The sequence below is a fragment of the Cucurbita pepo genome, chromosome LG08, assembly GCF_002806865.2.
Source record: "Cucurbita pepo subsp. pepo cultivar mu-cu-16 chromosome LG08, ASM280686v2, whole genome shotgun sequence".
Classification (NCBI taxonomy): Eukaryota; Viridiplantae; Streptophyta; class Magnoliopsida; order Cucurbitales; family Cucurbitaceae; genus Cucurbita; species Cucurbita pepo.
Genome location: NC_036645.1, coordinates 582,866 through 608,244, shown reverse-complemented (window position 1 = coordinate 608,244; position 25,379 = coordinate 582,866). Strand labels below are relative to the sequence as shown.

General features: G+C 39.9%; 3 protein-coding genes across 10 annotated transcripts; all 3 read left to right on the top strand.

Moving 5' to 3' along the window:
• The first annotated feature begins 2,545 nt into the window (after positions 1-2,545).
• Positions 2,546-6,389, top strand: LOC111799573 (extensin-2-like). The gene is made up of 3 exons (XM_023682951.1): positions 2,546-4,028; positions 4,515-5,917; positions 6,009-6,389. The coding sequence occupies exons 1-2, from the start codon at positions 2,669-2,671 to the stop codon at positions 5,888-5,890; spliced, it is 2,736 nt and encodes a 911-aa protein (XP_023538719.1). The 5' UTR covers positions 2,546-2,668; the 3' UTR covers positions 5,891-5,917; positions 6,009-6,389.
• A 3,459-nt stretch (positions 6,390-9,848) lies between these two features.
• On the top strand, positions 9,849-17,537 carry LOC111799571 (clathrin interactor EPSIN 2-like). 6 transcript variants are annotated; one of them, XM_023682947.1, is made up of 15 exons: positions 9,849-9,867; positions 10,066-10,361; positions 11,504-11,590; positions 11,699-11,750; positions 12,263-12,342; positions 12,425-12,503; positions 12,646-12,729; positions 12,840-12,985; positions 13,264-13,596; positions 13,750-13,791; positions 13,885-13,980; positions 14,073-14,227; positions 14,747-14,889; positions 15,828-16,665; positions 16,780-17,537. In XM_023682947.1, exons 3-15 carry the CDS (start codon positions 11,556-11,558, stop codon positions 17,196-17,198), a joined length of 2,502 nt encoding a protein of 833 aa, XP_023538715.1. In that variant the 5' UTR covers positions 9,849-9,867; positions 10,066-10,361; positions 11,504-11,555; the 3' UTR covers positions 17,199-17,537. The 6 variants fall into 6 exon arrangements, with proteins under 6 accessions (XP_023538715.1, XP_023538713.1, XP_023538714.1 ...); XM_023682945.1 differs by having other exon boundaries at positions 9,854-9,944; XM_023682946.1 differs by lacking the exon at positions 9,849-9,867 and adding an exon at positions 9,883-9,900.
• Positions 17,538-18,496: 959 nt separating this feature from the next.
• LOC111799570 (uncharacterized protein At3g49140-like) lies at positions 18,497-24,688 on the top strand. Of its 3 annotated transcripts, none has more exons than XM_023682944.1 (12): positions 18,497-18,737; positions 20,159-20,225; positions 20,413-20,558; positions 20,634-20,736; positions 20,820-20,884; positions 20,999-21,115; positions 21,191-21,289; positions 22,296-22,449; positions 23,100-23,209; positions 23,364-23,513; positions 24,076-24,171; positions 24,260-24,688. In XM_023682944.1, the coding sequence occupies exons 2-12, from the start codon at positions 20,183-20,185 to the stop codon at positions 24,353-24,355; spliced, it is 1,179 nt and encodes a 392-aa protein (XP_023538712.1). In that variant the 5' UTR covers positions 18,497-18,737; positions 20,159-20,182; the 3' UTR covers positions 24,356-24,688. The 3 variants fall into 3 exon arrangements, with proteins under 3 accessions (XP_023538712.1, XP_023538711.1, XP_023538710.1); XM_023682943.1 differs by having other exon boundaries at positions 20,333-20,558; positions 23,103-23,209; XM_023682942.1 differs by having other exon boundaries at positions 20,333-20,558.
• The last annotated feature ends 691 nt before the right edge of the window (positions 24,689-25,379 follow it).

Below are 25,379 nucleotides of genomic sequence, written 5' to 3'. Positions count from 1 at the left end.
ACCGAGACTATATTTAAATGAGAGCGATCCTGAGGATAAGATTACTAATTTATACCAATAAGGTGCACTTTTCTTTTCAATGGCTCAATCATAGAAACTCACATGCTAGAATGACTCGTATTGGTCTGTGGGGATAGTTTTTACTCTTAAAAAGTGAGGACTAGGTAACATGACTATGTCCAGGTGATGTCGAGGTTGTCAAGTGCAACTCTATCATTGGGTCGAGTGACTGAGTAAGGTAACTAAATTACCCTTCATAATAACTTTATTGCGTAAAATAAATCTTTTACTCATGGTTACGAAATATATATTCTAAAAAGGACGATAAAATTATTTCAGAATCAATTTTCAAACACGAGCTTAGGTCTAAGAAGAACATGTTTGTCGTGGGTATGTATACTTAAAAATCCCGATCACTTTCGATACTTTACAATTGAATTAAAAAAAAAGACGAATGGGTGACGAAGCAATAATTAAACATACCAAACCCTTAAACAAAAAAGGGATAATCATTTCTTTTTTCAAAAGAATAGAAAGAAAAGAAAGGGAAGCAATAAATGTTTTGTGTTAGGTGAAGACAAAGATCATATAAAAAACGACCAACTTGTCTTAATTTTACAATACATAATTATCTTTTTATTTATTTATTATAATTCTATTTTTAGTTCTCGATTTTTAGATAATGTCGTTCTATTATTGTAGTGATAAAGTTGATAGCATAACTCGAACGACATAAAATATAGTATTATTACGTCCTAATTTAATATAAATGAAAATGATTAGAGACGAAAATGTAAATTAATAAATGTGTAGGGATAATTTTTTAATTTTAAAAGTTTTTAAAATTTAAATTAATCTAAATTAGGCATAGACAGCCACCACATACGAAAGCCGCCTTCTCCAGCCGGCGCTCTTTGACGGTCACAAATTTACAATTGATAAACCAAAGTGAAATTACATTATTACCCTTTTTTTTATTTATAATTTTGATGGAATTTTAAAATAAGTATATTTTTTTTTTCGTTGGAAATTATTGGAGTGATTATAAAAATAGCTGGTGGGTTCACTAATATTATGGGGTTGTACTTTTTTTTAATTATTATTATTTTATTTTTTACAAAGAAAATAAGAAAAGTAAAAGAACATTAGTGGTGGGTAGAAGGGGAAAAATGGAATTTACTATTATTATTATTTTCTTTTTCCTTTTTTTAATGTTAACCCCACCAAGCCACGTGCTTCAATTTGGTAAGTCATTTGATTTATCTCTATTATTTGTGAATTATATTATTTTTTTAATTTTATTTCGTATTTAGTAAAAAATGTTATTTCTATGTATAATCCCAATTTAAATTAATTAAAATAAATTTTAAAAAATAAATAGTCATAATTTGTAAAAATTCAAAAGGGTAATAATTTGAAAAGTAAAGTAATTATCTGAAAAAAGTGGTCCATAAGATTATTTGAATTATAAAATTTTTAATTATAAATTTAAGACAGTGGAGTAAAAGTGGGAGTGAGAATTATTCCAAATCAGGAAACGAAAATAATTAAAAATTACTAAAAAACCATTACCGAGTTCAAAACATCTATCATTTATGTTGCCATTCTCGTCTTTCTATCTTTAATATACCGTCGAAATCTAAATACCTAGAAGTTAGTCATAGCTTAAATTATCGAAACGTAGGGTTTCACGCTCAGAATAGTTGCCATCTTCAATGTCGACTCTATCTTTTACCAATCTCGATTTCCATTTTTCACTGACGATGTCTCATCATCCAGCTATCTCTATACTTTAACTCAACGTTTTCATGTCGATAGTTTCAAAGCCAACATTGAGGCAATACACACCGAATGAGTGTCATACTAATACCGAGGGTTAAAAGAGAGAATACTAATGAAATTTGAACGTGAATTTTAACTTACTCCTATTTCATTAGTTGTTTTGTCATTCGTCATTATATATATTTAAAAATTTATAGAAAATTATTATTTTTATTTTAAAGAATTAATATATATATATATATATATAGTATTAAAAAAAATTAAAATTTAGGAATCCAGACACAAAGGAATGGAGGGCATAAACAGCCTAAATAATGCCACCCAGCAAAACTCCAAAAAAATTTCCTTTTTTTGTTAAATTATTTTTAAAAAATCCATTGAATAATTTATTTTTTGAAAAAATAATGCATTTGCTACACATATATATAAAGAGATTTGATCCAATGGTTTGAATTGTGCCATGTATTGTCCCACTGTGAAATCCCCACCGTTCATCTTGTGGGCGACTAAGCAAGCGAACAAGGGAAGAAAGGATTAAGATAGTATAATTGAAATTAAAATGTTTAATTAAAGTTAAATTAGGTAAATAAAAAGGGAATTAGTTATGGATTTAAATTATAAAATTAAGAACGCCAGCTTGCAAAAATAAAAATTAAAGAGAAACTAATGAATTAATCAAAAGAGAAACTACTTGGAATTGGGGCCTTTATGTGATTATAAATATACTTTACTTTCATGCAATTCTAACACAATCACTAACGGAAACCAAAACGGTTTCTCTCTCCTTCTCTCTTTCTCTCTCTTCTTCACTTTCCCGAGAAAATATCTGAGAAAATCCGGGAAAATTGGCTTGAGAAAGAGAGGTGTGTTTTCTCTCCACCCACCCATGAAGATCCACCGTGGCGACCCCTCTTGGGGTCGTCTTTGCCCTCAATTTGCCATGGCATTGGCCGTGCTTCTTCTTTCTGCTAATGTAGGATTGGTTGCCGGTGATGCCTACGTGTATGCTTCTCCTCCACCGCCGTCTTACGAGTATAAGTCGCCGCCGCCACCGACTTACTCTCCTCCTCCGGTTTATGAGTACAAATCTCCACCACCACCGTCTCCGTCTCCTCCTCCACCGTACTACTACAAATCTCCACCGCCTCCTGTCTACTCTCCACCTCCACCGTACTATTATAAGTCTCCTCCACCACCATCGCCCTCGCCTCCACCACCGTATTACTACAAGTCCCCACCACCACCATCGCCATCTCCTCCTCCGCCATACTACTACAAATCTCCTCCACCTCCGGTGTATTCTCCTCCTCCACCGTACTATTACAAGTCTCCACCACCTCCGGTGTATTCTCCTCCTCCACCCTACTACTATAAATCTCCACCACCTCCGGTGTATTCTCCTCCACCGGTTTATTCCTACAAATCTCCACCACCACCAACTTACTCGCCACCACCAGTGTACTACTCTCCACCAAAGCCCTACACGCCGCCACCAGTTTATTATTCTCCTCCACCAAAGGTGTACACTCCACCCTACTACTCACCACCAAAATACTCGCCGCCACCGGTTTACTACTCTCCACCACCTAAGGCGTACACTCCACCCTACTACTCACCACCAAAATACTCACCGCCACCGGTTTACTACTCTCCACCACCGAAGTCATACACTCCACCCTACTATTCTCCACCAAAATACTCGCCACCACCGGTGTACTACTCTCCACCGCCGAAGTCGTACACTCCACCCTACTACTCTCCACCAAAATACTCGCCACCACCGGTGTACTACTCTCCACCACCGAAGTCGTACACTCCACCCTACTACTCACCACCAAAATACTCGCCTCCACCGGTTTACTACTCTCCACCACCAAAATCTTACACTCCACCCTACTACTCACCACCGACTTACTCGCCACCACCAGTTTACTACTCTCCACCACCAAAGGCTTATACTCCACCTTACTACTCCCCACCAAAATACTCGCCACCACCGGTTTACTACTCACCACCACCACCAGTTTATTACTCGCCACCACCAAAGGCTTACACTCCACCCTACTACTCACCACCAAAATACTCGCCACCACCGGTTTACTACCCTCCAACACCAAAGCCCTACACTCCACCATACTACCCGCCACACCACCACTTAGTTTTCAAGGTGGTCGGAAAAGTCTATTGTATCCGATGCTATGACTGGGCCTACCCCGAAAAATCACACGACAAGAAGCACCTTAAAGGTAATTTCCAAATTAATTTTCATTAATCAATTTCATCAAATTCAAATTCCTTTTTTTTTTCTTCAAAACCAATCTTTAATTTCTATATTTTTTATTTTTAATATCAATTTATTGAATACCTTGCTTTTAAATTTGGTTACCTTCAAAACCAAGTCAAAAATTGAAGATCTTTCTATCAAACCCCACAAACAAAAAGACATACTTTAATTGATTAATGCAATTTTTATATTAAAAATTTTTAAAATTCATATTTACGAATTTGCCCTCCCACCATGGGAGAATAAAAGGGTATCACCATCCATGTGGATGTTATCATTGCCTCAATTATTTCACATCAATACCCAAAATAGTAAATATTTAATAAACATTATTTATTAAAGTAGGGAAATAGTGGTAGGAGTTTGTAGAGTAAAATAAAGCTAGAACGATGTCGTTTTCTAATTATTTATTTATTTATTTATTTATTTATTTATTTATTTATTGTAGGAGCTGTTGTGGAAGTTAGTTGCAAGGCAGGAAAGGAAGAGGTAGTAGCTTATGGAAAGACTAAGAGCAATGGCAAATATAGCATTGAAGTTAAGGGATTTGACTATGCTAAATATGGAGGCAAGGCTTGCAAGGCTAAGCTCCATGCACCCCCGAAGGGCTCGCCGTGCAACATCCCGACCAACCTTCACTGGGGCAAGGTCGGTGCCATTTTGAAGGTTAAGTCCAAGACTAAATACGAGGTCGTGCTGTACGCCAAGCCTTTTGCTTATGCTCCAAAGAAGCCCTACCATGAGTGCATAAAGCCTAAGCCTTACTATCCACCTCCCTACGTCTACAAGTCACCACCACCTCCTGTCTACTCTCCTCCCCCGGTGTACTATTACAAATCGCCTCCTCCTCCCGTCTACTCTCCTCCCCCAGTGTACTATTACAAGTCACCACCACCTCCAGTGTACTCTCCTCCTCCAGTATACTACTACAAGTCACCACCTCCTCCAGTGTACTCTCCTCCTCCACCGTACTATTACAAGTCACCACCACCTCCAGTCTACTCTCCTCCTCCACCGTACTACTACAAGTCACCTCCTCCTCCAGTCTACTCTCCTCCCCCGCCGTACTACTACAAGTCACCACCTCCTCCCGTCTACTCTCCTCCTCCACCGTACTACTACAAGTCACCACCACCTCCAGTGTACTCTCCTCCTCCACCATACTACTACAAGTCACCTCCTCCTCCAGTGTACTCTCCTCCTCCACCGTATTACTACAAGTCACCACCACCTCCAGTGTACTCTCCTCCTCCACCGTACTACTACAAGTCACCCCCACCACCCGTCTACTCTCCTCCTCCAGTGTACTACTACAAGTCACCACCTCCACCAGTCTACTCTCCTCCCCCGCCATACTACTACAAGTCACCACCACCTCCAGTGTACTCTCCTCCCCCACCGTACTACTACAAGTCACCACCACCTCCAGTCTACTCTCCTCCCCCACCGTACTACTACAAATCACCACCTCCTCCCGTTTACTCTCCTCCTCCACCGTACTACTACAAGTCACCACCTCCTCCAGTCTACTCTCCACCCCCACCATACTACTACAAGTCACCACCTCCTCCCGTCTACTCTCCTCCCCCGCCATACTACTACAAGTCACCCCCACCTCCGGTCTACTCTCCTCCTCCACCATACTACTACAAGTCCCCACCACCACCATCTCCATCACCTCCTCCACCATACTATTACAAATCTCCTCCCCCTCCTTCACCTTCTCCTCCTCCCCCGTACTATTACAAATCTCCCCCACCACCCGTGAAATCACCACCCCCCGTTTACATTTACGCATCGCCGCCGCCACCTCCACCATATTAAGCTCTAAAAAAGTTCAACCCCAATCTTGTAAGTAAATCAACCCTCCCAACTCATCAACTTTCATTTCCCCATCAAATTTCTACCACAATTTCTAATGATCTTATTAACATTTCCACAGGTTTTCTTTTCAATAGCGGAATAAATAAAGGCTTCATTAATGAAATAGTTAAAGGTGGAGAATTCAGCCCATTGAATAATAAGGATCCATTCGCAAGAACACATCACCATTCAAACACTCATAGATTGGACCAGATTGCATGTTCTTCCCTTGTTGCTATCTTCCATATCATCTTATTAAGTGGCTTCAAGGGCTCAATACGCATCAATGGCAGGGCTTGGAAATTGCAGAAGATTATTGATTGTTTGTGATTTTAAATAGTGAAGCCTTTTGTTATTTGTTTAAATTATCTCATTTGTGAATAGATTAAGTGCGCATTTGTGTTAAGATTTGGGATTTTGTGTTCAATTTGGGTTATTTATTTCATTATGGTGTCTATTTCTTTTCTCTTTCATCCATTTCCAAATCTTTTACTATTAAAGTTTGATGTTTGACCGTTCATCTAACCACTCAAGTTGTCTGGTTTTGTGGGACGACATTGAATTGTCGTACAAGGTTGCGTTGTTGGGGACAACCCATGATTCATATGTCCAATACTATCATTGTGCATGGAGTTGGAGTGGCTTTCAAGTCATATCTATAAATAATTTAAAAAATATAAGACATGGGTCTTTGCCGGAATTGGGATTGAAATAGGAAGTAGGGACGTTGTGATGTCCCACATTGGTTGGGGAGGAGAACAAACCACCATTTATAAGGGTGTGGAAACCTTCTCCTAGCAGACGCGTTTTAAAGCCTTAAGGGGAAGACGTAAGGGAAAGCCCAAAGAGGACAATAATGATATCAGAGTCAGACACAGACGATGTGCTAGCCTTCTCGCTGTTCTCCAAAGGGGTAGACACGAGGCGGTGTGCCAGTAAGGACTCTGGTCCCAAAGGGGGTGGATTTGGGGGCGGTCCCACATCGATTGGAGGAAGGAAAGAGTGACAATGAGGTCGTTGGGACCCGAAAGAGGGTGGACTGTGATGTCTCACATTGGTTGGAGAGGAGAACAAACCACCATTTATAAGAGTGTGGAAACCTTCCCCTAGCAGACACGTTTTAAAGCCTTGAGGGGAAGGTGAAAGGGAAAGCCCAAAGATGACAATATCTTCTAACTGTGGATCTGGGTCGCTATAGACGTAGATGGAGAAGCCTTTTTTAGCTAACCATTCTTGAAGCAGCGACGAACTATTCTTCGAAGTTTCATCCTTATCTTGATTCTGTGTCGTTTGACAAGTATTTTGTTAATAAAAACATCATTTTCCGATCCTTAATCTCATAAATACGAGAAATAAAACGAAAAAGTTTTAATCTTTTTTTAAAACCTAATACCTAACAATATTGAAATGATATCAAATGATTGAACCTAACATGTGAATGGAAGAAAAAATGAACAAAAGTTGATATATAAATAAAGGGATGGTTGATTTGAGAAGCAAAATAAGGAAAAGTCAAACAAAATTTAAAATATATGAAATGCATTAACTTGGAGTTAAGTCATTTTGATAAGAACACATGTTTGCTCGAAGTTTGTGGGGCAGGTACTCTCATAGCTGGATCTAACTCGGTTTCGTTGAACGTAGCTTAAGTTATTATTGATAATATATTTAAATTGGTTAAATGACGATGAATTATCATATTAAGATACCAATATGAACATAACTCAACTGATTTAAAAAATTGATAATTTGGTTACGAGAAATAATTCAATAATTGCATATTAAAAAATTTTGTAATGTCTTTTTCTTGTCAATTTGTTTGAACAATTCTTTTGAGTAAAAAATGAGAGAAAAAAGTCACTAAGGGTATTTTAGACATTTCACATCAAAGGTGGCCATATAAAAATTACAATATGTTGTTTTCTTGCTAGCCTGGTGAGCATTACAATTTTTGTATTGTCAATATGTTTTATTTATATTTCTTTTTTATTTTACAAAAAATAAATAATTTGAACCGTTCTTAAAGAGCTTTTCTTTTCGACTTTACTTTTAGAAGCACTGATTCATGTTGATTTGTAGGGGACCGTCCCCATTTTTAGAAGCACTTCAAGTCAAGCATGTAACGGGATCATGTCATACAAAAATGTTGGGATCATCAGGTGTCGAATCCAAATTCTAAATTCTGATATGAATCATGGGCATTGAGTGTTATACATCCCGAACATGTTTTACTTGTTTCCAAAGCATCGTTTATGTTTTTAAACTATAAAATCGTTGTTTTTAATTAACGGTTTCGATAGGTACGTATATGAAAAGTATGGTCGTTACATTATTGTTTTAGAAAAAATTGAATCAAAATAATGATTTGGTTGGTTTTAGGTGCGGGAAAAGAGCATAAGTTTTGCCCCTAACTTCCAAAAGTAGGTGTACTAGTTCTAAACTTTTCGTTTTTTAAATCTTTTCCTTGATTCTATGGTCAAGATTAGAGTGCTCGTCTCTAACTACGAGAGTATTATCTTCCCTAATTTGTCTATTGAAATTTGATCATCTTGACACCTGTTCGTTGTCGATCTTTAAGTAGAAAACGAGGATACCTGCAAAATTTCAAATAGCTTGACTTGTTAAAAAAAAACGTTAATTTTATAGAAGATCTAGCTCGTGTCTAATATTGTTTCGTGAATGGGCCTTTTAATAGAATCAAATAGAAGGGCTAAAAGGGCTTCTTGTTTGGGCTCTTCAAGCCAAACCTTCATCCCCTTCATAATAGAACTTAGTCCAAATTCTGATATCTATTGGCACATTTGTGGGCTATTTTTAGAGCCTATTTATGACAGTTTTGAAGTTTAATCGATGACTTTCACACATTTATTTGTTGAATTTGTATGAATTATCAAATATTTTGAAAAAAAATTCTGGATAGAGTTGAATAATTGATGAAAAAAGAGCGAAGAAATCGAGTCGTTATCAAACAAGACCCACTTGGGCGAGGAGGAGACTATCGACGCTAAGGAAAAGTACTTTCGAGCTCATAATTGTGGATATTGTAACGGGGATGATTAACTATAATATCCCTGATCCACCGTTAGCAGATGTTATCCGTTGTGACTTGTTTCGTATTTGTCGGTCCTACAGTTTTAAAATGCGTCTATTAGGGAGAGGTTTCCACACCCTTATAAGGAATGTTTCGTTCCACTCTCCAGCTGAATGGGTGGATTGTGAGATCTCACATTGGTTGGAGATGGAAACGAAGCATTCCTTATAAGTGCGTAGAAATCTCTCCTTAGTAGACATGTTTTAAACCTGTGAAGCTAACAATAATAAGTAACAGGCTAAAACAGACGGTATTTGCTAGTGGTGGGCTTGAGCTGTTACATTAACACACAAACATCAATTTTTCTTCTCTTATCCTAAATCTTGCATTTTTCTTATGAGATTTTTACATTTGATTTGTGAAACACGAGTAGGTAAAACTCTTTTTATCTTAGGAATTGACGTAGCTCGTTAGATTGGTTGAGAATCGCTCGAATACATCCACTAAAATTGAATATGAATATAATTTTTGGTTGCATTTTGCAGAAACTGAATAATGATAATGATACAAAATGTGTTAGAATCATGATATTGTTGTGCCAAACTGTGATTCTTTGTCCTTTTAGGATCACTTTTTTACTCTAAAGTGATGATTTTTATACTTTATACCTTACTTTTTCTTTATTCTTTAAATCTTTTCTTCTCACTCACCAAATTCCTGAGCACAACTCTTTCAATTTTACTTTTATACCAAATCTTTTATCTTTGGATTCAATGATGCATTCATTGCCATTTATTACTTCAACAACTTCAAATAAATTTAGTAAGAATTCAGTAGGAGAAGATGTATATGTATATGTATATATTGGATGAGCTTTGAAGGTGGGAAGAAAATGTAGAATGATGAGGTGAGTTGACCATGGATGGACGTGAGATGCAAGGTTGATTACTATGTGGAAGTTGAAATTTTAATACAATAAAACAAGTATGAGTTTGATTTTTGAGAACCCATTTGGGTTTTGGCTTTTATGATTCGCTGCGTGTAGCTGTGCTACTTGCGCTGTCTTCTCCTAATTTTTTTCCCATTTCTCCTCTCTCTCTCTCAGATTCTCAACAGCGAGGAACAGAGACGAATCCCTCTCTTTCCTCTTCTATTCTTTCCAGCTTCGAGCGAATTCCGGGATCGTCTTCTTTCAATCCTCAGATCGGGCTTCTGCTTTCAAATCCACTTACCGCAGTCGATTCAATCAGGTGCCCACTTGTTCGATTCGGTTCGATTCGATTCAATCTAGGTTTTAGCTGTTGGGTTTTGATTCAGATCTACTTCACCTCTCTTGTTCTTCGATTTCTGGTTGGCTACTCAAACAGTTCATTCGGCTACCTCTTTTGCGTCCTTAGTCTTGTAAGATTCTTCTTCTCCCACGCTTTTCCGTTGTTTCCGATATCATCTCGTTTTCTTTGTTCTTAGATTGTTGATTTTGCAAGAGCCTTTTCCCAGATTTTCCCCCCGATAATTGCTTTGAACATGTGAAATTTCTGGTAATAATTGTGTCGTATAGGATCTTTTCCCCCCTTTTCTAGCTGGGTTTATCTGATTTGTCGTAATTTTTTTATTTTTGTTTCATTGGTTATAGATCTGTTGGTTCTGTATTCGTATTGAGATTATTACTTTAGCAGCTGGTTGTGAATACCTTGATGGGGAAGATTCATTTAATTTTCCGGTTGTTGTGTAAATCGGTCAAGCATTTAGCCACCTCCCAGTTCAGATCCTTTACATTGCTGATTAAGACATTGTTTATTAATAATAGGGCTTAGAATAAGAACATTAGCTCAAAAGTGGGTGCGTTAGTTGCAGGGGAGTGAGGTTGTGAGATCCCACATTGGTTGGGGAGGAGAACGAAGTATTCTCTATAAGGGTGTGGAAATCTCTCCCTAGCAAACGCGTTTTAAAAACCTTGAGGGGAAGCCTGGAAGGGAAAGCCGAAAGAGGATAATATCTAGCCTAGTGGTGGGTTTGGGCCGTTAGAGAGGCAGGTCCATAACATGTTAAGAGTTGGACTTCTTGAATCATGAGCAACTTTTGTTGTTGAGGAAGGTGGAAGGTCTTATCTTGTTAGGTGAAATGTTGTTTCCAAGTGGTGCAATGTGGACAGGTTAGGTGTAGAGAATTTGACAAGAACCTTACCCTCCTAGCTTAGTGTTCGTTACACTTTCGTTTAGAGCTTGACACTTTGTGGTTGGATTCTTGTGAGCTAATATGGTTGTCACCAGGTTAGATGGGTAACGGCTACATTTCCGAAAGCTGTCGTCCATTGTAATCTTCCATACGACATTCATTTGCAGCACGGAATGTAGCCAATTTCATCCACTTTTTCACCTAATCAGATCACAACCATTGATGTATAGCCCAATTATCATCTTATTCTTATTGCTATATTTCTTCTCAAGTTTGAACTTTTACGTATTATATATTTAATATTGGGATCGTTTTGTATGTGTGTAATTACTGCATAGACTAACAAGAGCTTCCATTTGATTCAACAGCGGAACTAGGGGCGCTTCTGCTTGTTTCTGTAATTGATAATTACCAGCTAGGATGAAGAAGGCCTTCGATCAAACTGTTAGGGACTTGTAAGCTATATTCTTGCCCTGTCAAAATTCATTTTTATTCATTGATCATGTAAATTTAACTTTATGCATTAGGTTTTCCTAATAGGATCCCTCTATCTTTTATTGCAGAAAGCGAGAGGTCAATAAGACCGTGCTCAAAATTCCGAAAATAGAGCAGAAGGTATTCCTTTCAGTTCCTCTGTTTCCATTATTTTCTTCCCGCCCTGAAGTGATCTTGTCTAGATTCAAGTATTTATTTGTTTCTTTTAAGGAAAGAAAGTGTTTAGGTTCGTTTATCACTCATGTTCTCGATGATAGCCCTTAGGTGAAATAGAAATGTGAGATCTCACATTGGTTGAAGAGGGGAACGAAGCATTTCTTATAAGGGTGTGAAAACCTCTCCCTAGCAGATGTGTTTTAAAACCTTGAGGGGAAGCCCAGAAGGGAAAGCCTAAAGAGGACAATATCTGCTAGCGGTGGGCTTGGGCTGTTACAAGAAACGTAATTGATGCACAATTTTTAGGGGAGCGAAGAAATTTCTTAGCTATGGATGCTACATGACATAATTAACCAAAAGAGTTAGACTGTGATATTGTGATTTTAGACTTCTCGAAATTCTATAAGAAAACTTTGTAGTAAGGGTTTTATGCACGCGAACTTATATGGAACGCTGTTTTTACCTTCTTTTTTCAGGTTTTGGATGCCACTAGCAACGAGCCGTGGGGTCCTCATGGATCACTTCTTGCAGATATAGCACAGGCAACTCGAAATTAGTAAGCATAGGCTTGCTTTTGTAGATGCTTTTAGATTGAATATTCTACACCAGGGGAGAACTTATTCCAAATGTCCATGCAGTCATGAATATCAAATGATTATGGGAGTAATCTGGAAGCGGATTAACGATACTGGCAAGAATTGGAGGCATGTTTACAAGGTTAGCCGTTTTCCCTTTTTGTTTCGACTTTTAGGATTATTGTGTTTCGACGATTTAATGAACTTACCTTTCCATTTTGATACGGAAGCTCTTTATGCATTCCTAGTCCTTATATTCCTACCCAAACTTGTATCTTTCTCAGGGTTTGACCGTTTTGGAGTACTTGGTGGGTCATGGGTCGGAGCGTGTCATAGATGACATCAGAGAACATGTCTATCAGATATCGGTACGTTTCTCTTTCTCAATTCACTTTGACAGCTATAACTACTCAGCTCTCTGATCTTCCTGAAATGTGATTACTCTCTCTTGATTCATCGGGCATCTTTTGTACGACAGACCTTATCTAATTTTCAATACATTGACTCGAGCGGGAGGGATCAGGGTAACAATGTTAGAAAGAAATCGCAAAATCTTGTTGCCCTTGTAAATGATAAAGAGAGGATTGTTGAGGTCAGACAGAAAGCTGCTGCTAATAAGGACAAGTGAGTCTGCTCTCGACGTTCGGTTAATTTATATATTTGTCGATTCTTCGTTCTTTTCATTTTTCTTGGTTCGTCTCTATTTATTGCGCTAGTATTCTTATTTATTAGTGCCAATTCATCATTTCAGACCATCAGGTTATTTCGTTTTATTTACTCACAATTTTTCGTTTTATTTACTCACAATTATGTTGCATAGAAATGTTCTTTAAGCTTTCATGGAATAGTTTTAAAAACTTAATTACTACTACTGTTCTTATGACTTTCATGATGCTACATAGGTTTCACAGTGCAGCATCTATGGGCAGTATGTATAGACCAAGTGCAGGAGCATATGACGACCGCTATGAAGGAAGATACGGAAGCCGTGATGGAGACAGAAATGTCGATTCTTATGGGAGGGAAAGAGAATATGGTTTTAGAGATGATCGTTCCGGTGGAAATGAGGATTCATATGGTCGTGATTATGAAGACCGCTATAATAGAGATGGTTATAGGGATGATGATTATCGAGGAAGAAGCCGAAGCGTTGATGACTATCAGTATGGTTCAAGAAGCCGAAGCTCTGACAGAAATGGAGAACGTACATATGACGATGGTCAAGTTTCTTCTCGGTATGCGCATGCTGCAGATATAATATGCTGATGTTATATTAGTAAAGTCCATTATATATTTTTTGACAGTATGAAGTTTGATATATGTATAATTTTCCTGGAAAGCGCTTATTTTCTTAGCTCTCATTTCTTTGCCTCTTGTGTTTCTTGCAGCAACAACGATACTAGAGCGAACGAACCATCTCGGGATGAAAGGTTAGTTTTTAATCATTTAATTTCATTGTTCGTTTTATATTTATCCGATGAGGAAGCGGTTTAGTGGCACTGTTAATTTTGAATTTTTCATAGGCCGCTTGAACGTAAATTTTCGGAACAGAATATTGGTGCTCCACCTAGTTACGAAGAAGTTGTGACTGAATCTGAAAGCAATGTGCAAAGTCAAAGGTGCTAATTTTGTTCCGAAAATATGACCGTTACTTTTTTTCTTTCGTCTTGTTCGCCCGTTCATTCATTTGGGATATTGTATCTATAAGCAGAGATGTTGAAGCTCCACCGACTGCTGCTCCGAGAGCGTTTCCCCCACCCACATCCAGTACTCAAAGCCAGCTAACTAGTCATGGAACTGCTGCATCCCCACCTACCCAGGGGCTTGATGGTTCTGATGAATTCGATCCTCGTGGTTCAGTTCCAGGTATGGGAAGCACCTGATTTTCTATGCCGCACCTCATCGTTACTTATTGTAAAAAGGGTTAGATTGCAATGGGCACTTCCATCCATGAGCTTCTTAGCCCTACTCTGACCAGTGCCTCTCACCGTCCGGTCACTGGCTTTGATACTATTTGTAACAGCCTAAGCCCACTGCTAGCAGGTATTGTCCTCCTTGGGGGCTTGGGCTATTACAAATGGTATCAGAGCTAAACACCGGATGGTATGCCACTAAGGATAGGAGAATGAAGCATTCCTTATAAGGGATGGATGGATTGTGATCCCACATTGGTTGGATAAGGGGAACGAAACATTGGGTGTTGAAACTTCTCCCTAATAGACGCATTTTAAAACCGTGAGGCTGACGGTGATGCGTAACAGACCAAAATAGACAATATCTACTAGCGGTGGGCTTGAGCTGTTATAAACTGTACTTCCGTTAGTACTTTCTTTTGATATTTATTTGTACTTTGCACTTAATATCTCTTTCCATCTCTTATTTCAGCTGCTCCACCTGCCACAAGCAATTTAGAGACAAATTTATTAGACTCCTTGGCCTTAGTGCCTGTTGGGCCAGTAACATCAACTGCAGACTATGAGGGTCATGTTCAGACAAGCTCTGCTGTGGGATACCATGCTCAAAATCAGGTAATATTGAGGCATTGAAATGATTTTGAACTGATCTCTGTTTTGCTTATGTCATGCTTATGTATGCAATTCTCTCGCTCTCATGAACTCATGATTTGCTGTTTCTCATCACTTTTATTCGTGGCATTGCTGAGTGCATGTTATACCTGGTTTTGGTAGATATAGCTTTGTGAGACCCCACGTCGATTGTAGAGAGGAACGGAGTATTCCTTATAAGGGTGTGGAAACCTCTCCCTAGTAGACGCGTTTTAAAACCTTGAGGGGATGCTTGAAAGGAAAAGTCCAAAGAGGGCAATATCTGCTAACGGTGGACTTGGGTTGTTACAAATGGTATTAGAGTCAGATACCGAGCAGTGTGCCAACGAGGACGTCAGGCCTCCAAGGGGGATGGATTGTGAGACCCTACATCAGTTGGAGAGGGGAATAAAACATTCCTTATAAGGGTGTGGAAACCTCTTCTTAGCAGACGTGTTTTAAAACCTTGAGGGGAAACCGGAAGGGAAAACCCAAAGAGGACAATATTTGCTAGTAGTGAGCTTGGGCTATTACAAATGGTATTAGAGCTAGACACAGAGCGGCGTGCCAGCGAGGACGTTAGGCCCCTAAGTGGGGTGGATTGTGAGATCCCACATCGGTTGGAGAGGGAAATGAAACATTCCTTATAAGGGGTGGAAACCTCTCCCTAGCTAACACGTTCTAAAACCTTTAAGAAAAACCCAGATGGAAAACCCCAAAGAGGACATATCTGCTAGCGGTGGACTTGGACTGTTTGTAACAGTGAGGCTACAACATATTTATGGCATAATAAGTAAAGAAATTTCAGATTTCTCGGATCTAAATTTAATTTGGGCCGACTCTTACCTTGTAAAGTTGGATTGTAGATCAATTACTTTTTACTGGCAGAGATTGATATTTTTCAACTTATTATGCTCACACAGACTTTCGAAGACGCATTCGGTGACTCGCCTTTTAAAGCCATTTCTTCCTCTGATGTCCAAGATCAAGCACATGTCCAGCATGGGGAATCATTTTCTGTAGCAACTTATTCCACACCGAACATCCCCGTTCAACCCCAACCGAATTTTCCGCAGCCTCGTGAAGAGTCTCTGCAACATCAGAATATTGGTGTACTAGCTGATCTCCTTCCTCCTCCTGAACCTTTACCTGCTGTTGTTTCACAGCCTGCATTCACAGTATCAAACAGCCAACAAGCTGTATCTGGCTTGCCTGCACAGCCAAATTCTAATAACTTGGGGACTTATCAGCAACATGGAAACGTAGCTCCCGTAAATTTTCAAAATCCAACAGAACCCGGGAGAGAGTTTAACAACGGGATGTTCATGGTTCCGGGAAGTGCACCGACACATGTCAATTCATATATGGCTCCTCCAAATGCTGGACCTAGTACACATCCCAACAATTTTGGATATTCTCAGGATGGTTCGGTAGCTCCCACGAGTTCTCATGTCGCACTTCAAACTACTCAACCGCCTGCTCAGCTTCCTAGTGGGAACTTCAATCCGCCACATGCCTCTGTAGCTCCAGTAGCTTCTCAACTGTCTTACCAAGCCCCTAATTTTCCTGTTAACGTATCTAACCCTGATGTTATGGGTAGTTTTCAAGCAGGAAACTATACATCCATGGCTTCCCAGCAAATTCCTCCATCTGGATCGCTTTCAAATGCATCTCAACCTTCAAAGAACAAGTTCGAGACCAAGTCTACAGTATGGACCGACACATTAAACCGAGGGCTTGTCAATTTAAACATATCTGGACGTGAGTTTCCCCCTCGATTTCATTACATCACTTCGACTTACTGGATTGTTTTGAAAAAACACATCGTAGTTCTTCCTTGTTCATCTTTTTGAATCATAAATTCTCCATGTGCAGCTAAAACAAACCCATTGGCGGATATTGGTGTTGATTTTGAAGCCCTCAATAGGAAAGAGAAGAGGATGGAGAAGCCTAGTACAGCTCCAGCGATATCTACCATTAACATGGGCAAAGCTATGGGATCTGGTTCCGGGATTGGCCGAGCTGGTGCGAGTGCACTAAGGCCACCTCCAAACGCAATGTCGGGTCCGGGAATGGGAATGGGTATGAACCCCAATCCTGGCATGGGCATGGGTATGAGAGGAGGATATGGAGGCATGAATCAACCCATGGGTGGCATGGGGATGAATATGGGTATGGCACAACACGGAATCCAGATGCAGCAGCCTCGAGCGAACATGCCTGGTGCATACAACCCAATGATGGGTGCTGGTGGCTACGCCCCTCAACAGCCACCGTACGGCGGCTACCGATGATATCAGACATGTTATTAGAGTTGTGGAAGAGGCTCTGCTTGTTTATCAGGTTGTAAGATTAGATAGAACACAGCATTAAATATTGGAAGGTCTGCATCCAACCCAAGATTTTCTTATTTGAAGCTATGTTTTCCCCTGAAAGAAGGCCTCGCCTTCATTGTTTTCTACCATCTCGTATTAGTCATTTTTTTTGTGGGTTGAGTTCTGCTTTGAATTTTGTGTGTATTCAATGAGGTCAAAATCTTTTTCTCATCATTTTCCTTGCACGTTCTTGTGATTGTATATTTTGATTGAATACCAAAAGTAAAGAATAAGATACATTGGTCAAAGTTTGTCTCATTCATATTTCAGTTGTTCTAGTATACACATGATATCAGACTCAGTGATAGGCTTGGATCTCTTCTAGGGTATCACTAGTCTTTAACGACTCAAACCCACCGCTAGCAGATATTGTCCTCTCTGAGCTTTCCTCCAAAGTTCTTAAAACACTTAGGGAGGTTTTCACACTCTAATAATGATTGTTCTCCTCCCAATTGATGTGGGATAAAAAAAAAGCTCGTTTTTTTTTTCAAGATATCGCTTAAAGATGGTTATAAACTTAAAAATTCATAAGGCTAAAATTTAAGACCATTACACAAGAAAGAATCCACACGAATTGGAAAAGTACATCATTGGACACAAAACATCTTACATCAGTTTGAAAAGACAACAAAACAAAACATTGGACTTACATCAGTTGGAAAAGACAACAAAACAAAACATTGGACTTACCTCGGTTGGAAAGGACGCATTTTAAAACTTACCCATTTATTCAATAAAAAAAAAATATTTCAAAAGTTCTTTTTTTCTCCTACAATTTTTTTGTTCATCGCGTAATTTTTTACAACTCGTCACCATGTCAAATTTTCTCGTTCAATTGAAAAGGCTAACATAAGGGTCGTTTGGAACGTCAAATTGATCAAAATTAGAACAATTTATTTGATTTACAAAAATGGATGTTAATTACATTAATATAACTAAATTTTTTATGACATTAAACCTCTCTAAATCCTCTTTGTGAACTCAAAAGAAAAGAACACTTTTTGGCTTATATGTGTTGGGATAACCTTTGTGTACTATGTTGAAGATACAAACATGTGATATCCATCTTATGTCTTTTTCACTTTTATTGCCCACACATTCATATTTCAATATTTCACACAAAACTTTTGTCTTCACACAAAATTGTGTTCCTTGTTGGAATAAAAAACATGGGGTGTCTTGTCTTTTGTGTCTTGTCTCTTCACTTCTTCACTCCAGTGTTTTATAGGTGTAAAAAAACAAAATTGATAGACCCATTTGTTATTTTCTATGCTTTTTCAGCTGAGATCTCTGAGTAAAAAAATCAGAAATTTCTGAACACGTTTGAAGATCTTCTGCGAATCTCGATGGCTATTTCATACTTCGAACTATACGTAGAGACTAATACCCATCTCAGCTTGCGTCGACTTTGATCTCTGTCTCTCATGGCAATCGCTGTAGCTTCTTCACTTGCCTTCGGTAACCGCTATCATTCGCCTCTCTTTGTGTTCTTTGCATTTGGTATCATTGATTGTGATGAACTATGAATTTGTTACATGCCCGTTTCGTTTTTTCTTGATGAATTGATTGTCTGGACATTTGTTCTAAGCGAGGGCTGTCGATCGTTGATTTTCAAGTAGTTTTTTGAATACCCACTTGCGGATTTAGTGATGGGTTCGTTTTAATTGAAGTGGGGTTTCATCTGTTTGTCATTGTAGTGCAAAGGGTTTAGGCTTTCTGATCTTTAGAAGCTCTTGCTTGGTCTACTTGGGTATTTACCTTTTGTTAACAAGCCATTTTTTTTGGCCCTTTTTCAATGGGTTTCCTATGTGTTGGCTTTCTTTTCGTTTTTGGTTCGAGCATTTTGCTATATTCACTAGAGATTGTACCGAGACTAAAATTCAAAAGAAATAGAACTCTTAGTCTTGTATACGAGGTCTCACAACCTAAACAGAAACTAGATGTGAGATCCTACATTGGTTGGGGGGTGGGGAGGAGAACGAAACATTGTTTATAAGGGTGTGGAAACCTCTCCCTAGCAGACGCGTTTTAAAAACTTTGAGGGGAAGCTCGAAAGGGAAAGCCTAAAGAAGACCTTATCTACTAGCGGTGGGCTTGGGTTGTTACAAATGGTATTAGAGTTAGTCACTAGGTAGTGTGCCAGTGAGGATACTGAGCCTCGAAGGGGGGTGGACACCAGGCGGTGCGCCAGTGATGACGTTGAACCCCGAAGAGGGTGGACATCGAGCGGTGTGCCAGCGAGGACGCTGGGTCTCAAAAGGGGTGAATTGTGAGATTCTACATTGATTGGAGAAAGGAACAAGTGCGAGCGAGGATGCTGTGCCCTGAAGATCAATTGGGGAGGAGAACGAAGCATTCTTTGTAAGGGTGTGGAAACCTCTCCCTAGTAGACGCTTTTTAAAAACCTTGAGAGGAAGCTTGAAAGAGAAATCCTAAAGAGAACAATATTTGCTAACGGTGGGCTTGAACCGTTACAGTTGGTATCAGAGCCAGGTTCTGGGCAGTGTGCCAACGAGGACGAAGGGGAGTGGACACCAGGTGGTGTGCCAGTAAGAACGTTGAGTCCTAAAGTGGGTGGACACCAGGCGGTGTGCTAGCGAAGGACGCTTGGCTCCGAAGGGGGTGGATTGTGAGATCTCACATCGATTGGAGAGAGAAATGAGTGCCAACAAGGATGCTTGACACCGAAGGGAGATAGATTGTGAGATCCCACATTGGATGAGGAGAAGAACAAAACATTCTTTACAAGGGTGTGGAAACCTCTCCCTAGCAGACACGTTTTAAAAACCTAGCGGTGGGCTTGGGCTTGGGCTTCGGCACTAGAATACTCAATTCGAATCCTTTATTTCGTGTTCCTCACCTTTTCTAATATCATACAGAAGGGGCTTGTTGCTCGACGTCGCATGCATTCACGAGCAGTTGGAACAGATCTTCTTTCGATGTTCGGTGAGTTTACGATATTAGATGGTTATCATCTATTGTAGCTCCTTGTCAATCTGTTTGTATTGTAGCTCGTTTATGATAGATCTTCTTGGTTCTTTGGTAATTTTTAGTGGCAGAAATCCAATATTTGGATCAACAGACTTACATTGGTTGTCTAAGGGCCGTGATCATTGCTTGTCAAAAGTTTCAGTTGCTGCTGATTTCCCTGATTCAGTTCCAGATTCATCAAGTTCTTTGACTAACAAAGGCTATCATCCTCTTGAAGATCTAAAAGTTCGTAAAAGAGCACGAAATACTGAACTCACTGCTGCAGAATTAGCCCGGACGACTGTGGAGGTTGGGTTCATAGACCTCGTGTTTCCTCGATTATGTTTTTTTCGGTTAACGAAAATTCATTTTCCTCTCTATTAGGTAAATAGCAACGCTTTGATACTATTTCCTGGAACTGTGCACAATGAACCACATGAACACGTATCATGGGACGAGTTTCAATACGTTCTTGACGATTATGGAGGTTTTTATCGACTTTCTCTTGTTAATGATTTGTTGTTTTTGTGTGGATGTTCATATTCTAGCTCGATGTTTTGTTCTGTTCAGATTTGTTTTTCGAAGTTTTCGACGATGTGAACATGTTAGAAGATCGTGCTGCACCAAATCCTGTGGTAAGGATCTATATGTTCCATTATTATGCATTGCTTTTTCGTAATCTCGAGGTAAAGATCTTAGCCAAATACGGTCGAGTGATTATGGTATTTATACGAGTTCTTCACTCGCAGAACGTTTTGATTGGAATGGACGTGAAAATGTATGAAAGTAGGAGGATAATTCGAGATTATAAAGCGGGAGATAGCGGAAATGGTGATATCGTTCCTTTCGATTATGACTATATTGAGGTAAATAGCTAGTTGTGTTGGTTGAGTTCAAAGTTTCTGGTTTTATTTTTAGCTGCATTTCTATTGGCCTTGTAGGCTGTGGAAACTGATTTGGCTGAATTCCCTGTTGATTGGGGAGTTCCTGATGTGGCTAGCTTGGTTCATCCACTATATTTTGCCAAGTGTATGAATAAGGTGATTTCCACCAGCTCCTTGTTATTGTTATAGCTTGTACGATATAACTAAATTGTTGTAAATAGCTTCTGTAACGGTCCAAGTCCAGATATTGTTCTCTTTGGGCTTTCCCTTTTGAGCTTCCTCTCAAGGTTTTGAAACGCGTATGGTAAGGAGAGGTTTCCATACCCTTATAAACAATGCTTCGTTCTCCTCCCCAACTGATGTGGAATCTTACAATCCATCCCTTTTAGGGCCCAACGTCCTTGCTGGCACACTGCTCGATGTCCACCCCCTTCGAGGCTCACCGTCATTGTTGGCACATTGCCTAGTGTCCACCTCCCTTTGGGGCTCAGCGTCATTGTTGGCACACCGCCTGGTGTCCACCCCCCTTTGGGGCTCAGCGTCCTTGCTGGCACACCGCTTGGTGTCCATCCCATTCGGGGCTCAGCGTCCTCGCTGGCACACCGCTTGGTGTTCACCCCCTTCGGGGCTCAGTGTCTTCGCTGGCACACCACCCGTTGACTGGCTCTGATACCATTTGTAACAGCCTAAGCCCACTGTTAGCAGAAATTGTCCTCTTTGGGCTTCCCCTCAAGGTTTTAAAATGCGTCTCGTAGAGAGAGGTTTCCACACCCATGAATGTTTTGTTCTCCTCCCCAACTGATGTGGGGTCTCACGATCCACCGCCCTTTAGGGATCAGCGTCCTCGCTGACACTCGTTCCCTTCTCCAATCGATGTGGAATCCCCAATTTACCCCCTTTCGGGGTCCAGCGTCCTTTCTGGCACACTGCCTTGTGTCCACCCCCCTTCGGAGCCCAGCCTCCTCGTTGGCACATCGCCCGGTGTCTGGCTCTGATACCATTTAAAAACGAAGCTTGAAAGGGAAAGCCCAAAGAGGACAATATCTACTAGCGGTGGGCTTGGCCCGTTACAGCTTCATTATTAACTTCCAGCTACTAGCAACTATTGTTTATAATACGTTCATTTGAATTACAAAACGTTAATCAAGTCTGTTACGTATAGGCTATCAATATGAAATATGAGAGAGAGATGAAGCATCCTTCGAATGGAGTTTCGATGTTGGGATGTCTCAGACCTGTATATGCTGATGAAGAATCTTATATAAGAAGACTGTTTTACTTTGAAGAGAGTGAAGGCTACAATACAGAATGGAAAGGTAACCATATTCAGCTGAAGTAATTACTTTCATGATTGTGACGTGAGATCCCACATTGGTTGGAGAGGGGAACGAAACATTTCTTATAAGGGTGTGAAAACCTCTCTCTATCGAGGACGTTGGGCCCCAAAGGAGCGATTTCTACACTCAAGAATGTTTCGTTCCTCTCTCCAACCGATGTAGGATCTCATAATCCACCCCTTTGGAGGTCTAACGTCTTTGTTGGCACACCGCTCGGTGTCGGGCTCTAATACCATTTGCAACAGCCCAAGCCCACCGCTAACAGATATTGTCCGTTTTGGCCCGTTACGTATTGTCGTCAGTCTCACAGTTTTAAAACGTATTTGTTAGGGAGAGATTTCCACACCCTTATAAAAAAGGTTTCATTCCCCTCTCCGACCGATGTGGGATCTCACCCCCTTGGGGGTCAGCGTTCTCGCTGGAGAGAAATTTCTATACTCTTATAAGGAATGTTTCATTCCCCTCTCCAACCGATCTGAAATTTAATTTTTTCCTTTGGTATGAATAGAGCAGTCGTTGATTCATTACTTCGTGTTGAAGTATAAATTCCACGATTTAGCTTCTAAACATTATTATCTTATTGTTGGTGGAGTTTCTCATAATCTTCTCATCTTTAACCTCGGATTTAGAAGGTGAAACCTTGAGCTTCGAGTCTGAAAGTGATAGAAGCAGCCGAAGATCCACCCTCTATAGGTTGGAGATAATGAGAATTGAGCTCTTCTCGGTGTACGGAGTTCAGGTATGTATATCACGATTTCCCTTTCGGGTCTCATTGATGAATATCTATTCGGTCTGCAGTAGTATCAGTAATATTAGAATCACGAGAATGAACGCATTGCCTATTTATCCGGTTGAATAGTGAAATCATACTATTTTTTAATGAACTTTTGCAGTCTGAAATTGGTTTGCAAGATTTTCAACGTGCCGAACCCGATATTCTTATGCACTCTACTGCGGAAATTGTCGAGCGTTTTAGTGAGAAGGGTTTTAGGTGCAATATCGCCCTTAAAGCCTTTTGCAAAAAGAGGGGTCTTCGTGTTGAGGTAATTTTTGTTCTGTCATGTTTGTTATGATCTTTTGCAACAGTTCGTTTTCTTATTATCGTGTTGATTATACGACGACTCGTTCATTAGTGTGTAAGTTCGAACCATCTAAGAAAGAGACTAGGTGTGTTGCTTCCTGGGATGGAAGGTAAGTGGGGTGAAGGAACGTCCAAAGGGGTCGCTCGTCATTATTGCCTTAACGGATGGGAAGCTACGTCGGGTTTCTTCTAATATCTACGCTCAAAGGGGTCGTGTCATTATTACGCTTATGATTTTGTTCTACGAGTGTTCGAGTCAACTTATGTGCATCTGACCAATCTCACAAGACAACTGTTGACCTACCACATTTGGTTACAAAAGAATATGATATAAAATCCCGAGTAGGCGATCACCCTGGCTTGAACCTATTTCCTCCAAATTACTTTTACCTGCTCGATGCATCGGTATAGGATATCGTTTACTTAATGTCGGTATAGGCCTACGTGACCTCGATGCATCTGACTAGAAGATATCTTGCCTAAAGTTACGGCAGCTATGATAGTTTGTGATATATGCTTTTCAGGATGCTATTCTGCTCGGAGTCGATAGTCTTGGCATCGATGTGAGGGTATGTTTCGGAACAGAAGTACGGACTTTTCGATTTCCCTTCAAAACCCGGGTGAGCCATCGACCCTTCTCGGTCTATAAGAAAATTTCTGGTTTGAACGTCCTGTTAACGTTGTCCATTTTCTATACTGTCATTGTAGGCAACATCTGAAGTTGCAGCAGAGAAGCAGATTCAGCAACTCTTGTTCCCACGATCTCGTCGTAAAAAACTACGAAGCCATGAAGGGATGGATTGAGAGATGCCATGAGTTCTTAGAACACCGTGTGCGTTATTTTGAAGATTCGGAGGCTCTTTGAAATAAACCTCAAAGGTTAAGACGACTTCTTTGCTCAAATCTGTCACAACGGTAGTCTTAGTTTCTAAAATGTACAGTTCAAGTTGATAATTTCCATTACCTGACCTCGTCTCCGACAAAATAATCGAGTTTTTTTTGTCATCAAGTCAGCAACTTTACCTTTCCCTATCCATTTTGGCAACTAACTAAATTGTTTGCATCGAGTTCCTTGATTTAGCGAGCATGTCTGTATCGTCAACTACTATGAATAGAGAACACTATAGATTTTTACAATGATCATCAACCCAAAACATCGGCATGACTCGGCATGACTCGGCAAGGGGCAGTTCATCTATAGGGAAGGCATTGGAAAGGGCAAGTCGAAACTCGAGATAGGTACTATTCCATTACTCAACCTCGTCTGTATCAAAATAATCGAGTTTTTTTTGTCATCGAGTCACAACTTTACCTCCACCTTTAACCCATACTAGCTTTCCCCCATCCATTTTGGCAACTAACTAGTTTACATCGAGTTCCTCGATTTAGTGAGCATGTCTGTATCGTCAACTACAATGAACGGAAAACTCTCTAGATTTTTACAATGATCATCAACCCAAAACTTTGTATGACTCGGCGAGAGGCAGTTCATCTATAGGGAAGGCATTGGAAGGGGCAAGTCGAAACTCGAGATAGGTACTATTCCATTACCCAACCGTATCAAAATAATCAAGTTTTTTGTCATCGAGTCAGCGACTTTACCTCCACCTGCAACCCATACTAGCTTTCCCCGTCCATTTTGGCAACTAAATTGGTTACAAACTTGATTTAGCATTGTGAACTACAATGAACGAAACACTCTAGATTTTTACAATGATCATCAACCCGAAACTTCGTATGACTCGACGAGGGGCATTTCATCTATAGGGAAGGCATTGAAAAGGGCGAGTCGAAACTCGAGATAGGTACTTAAAGCAAGAGCACAAAA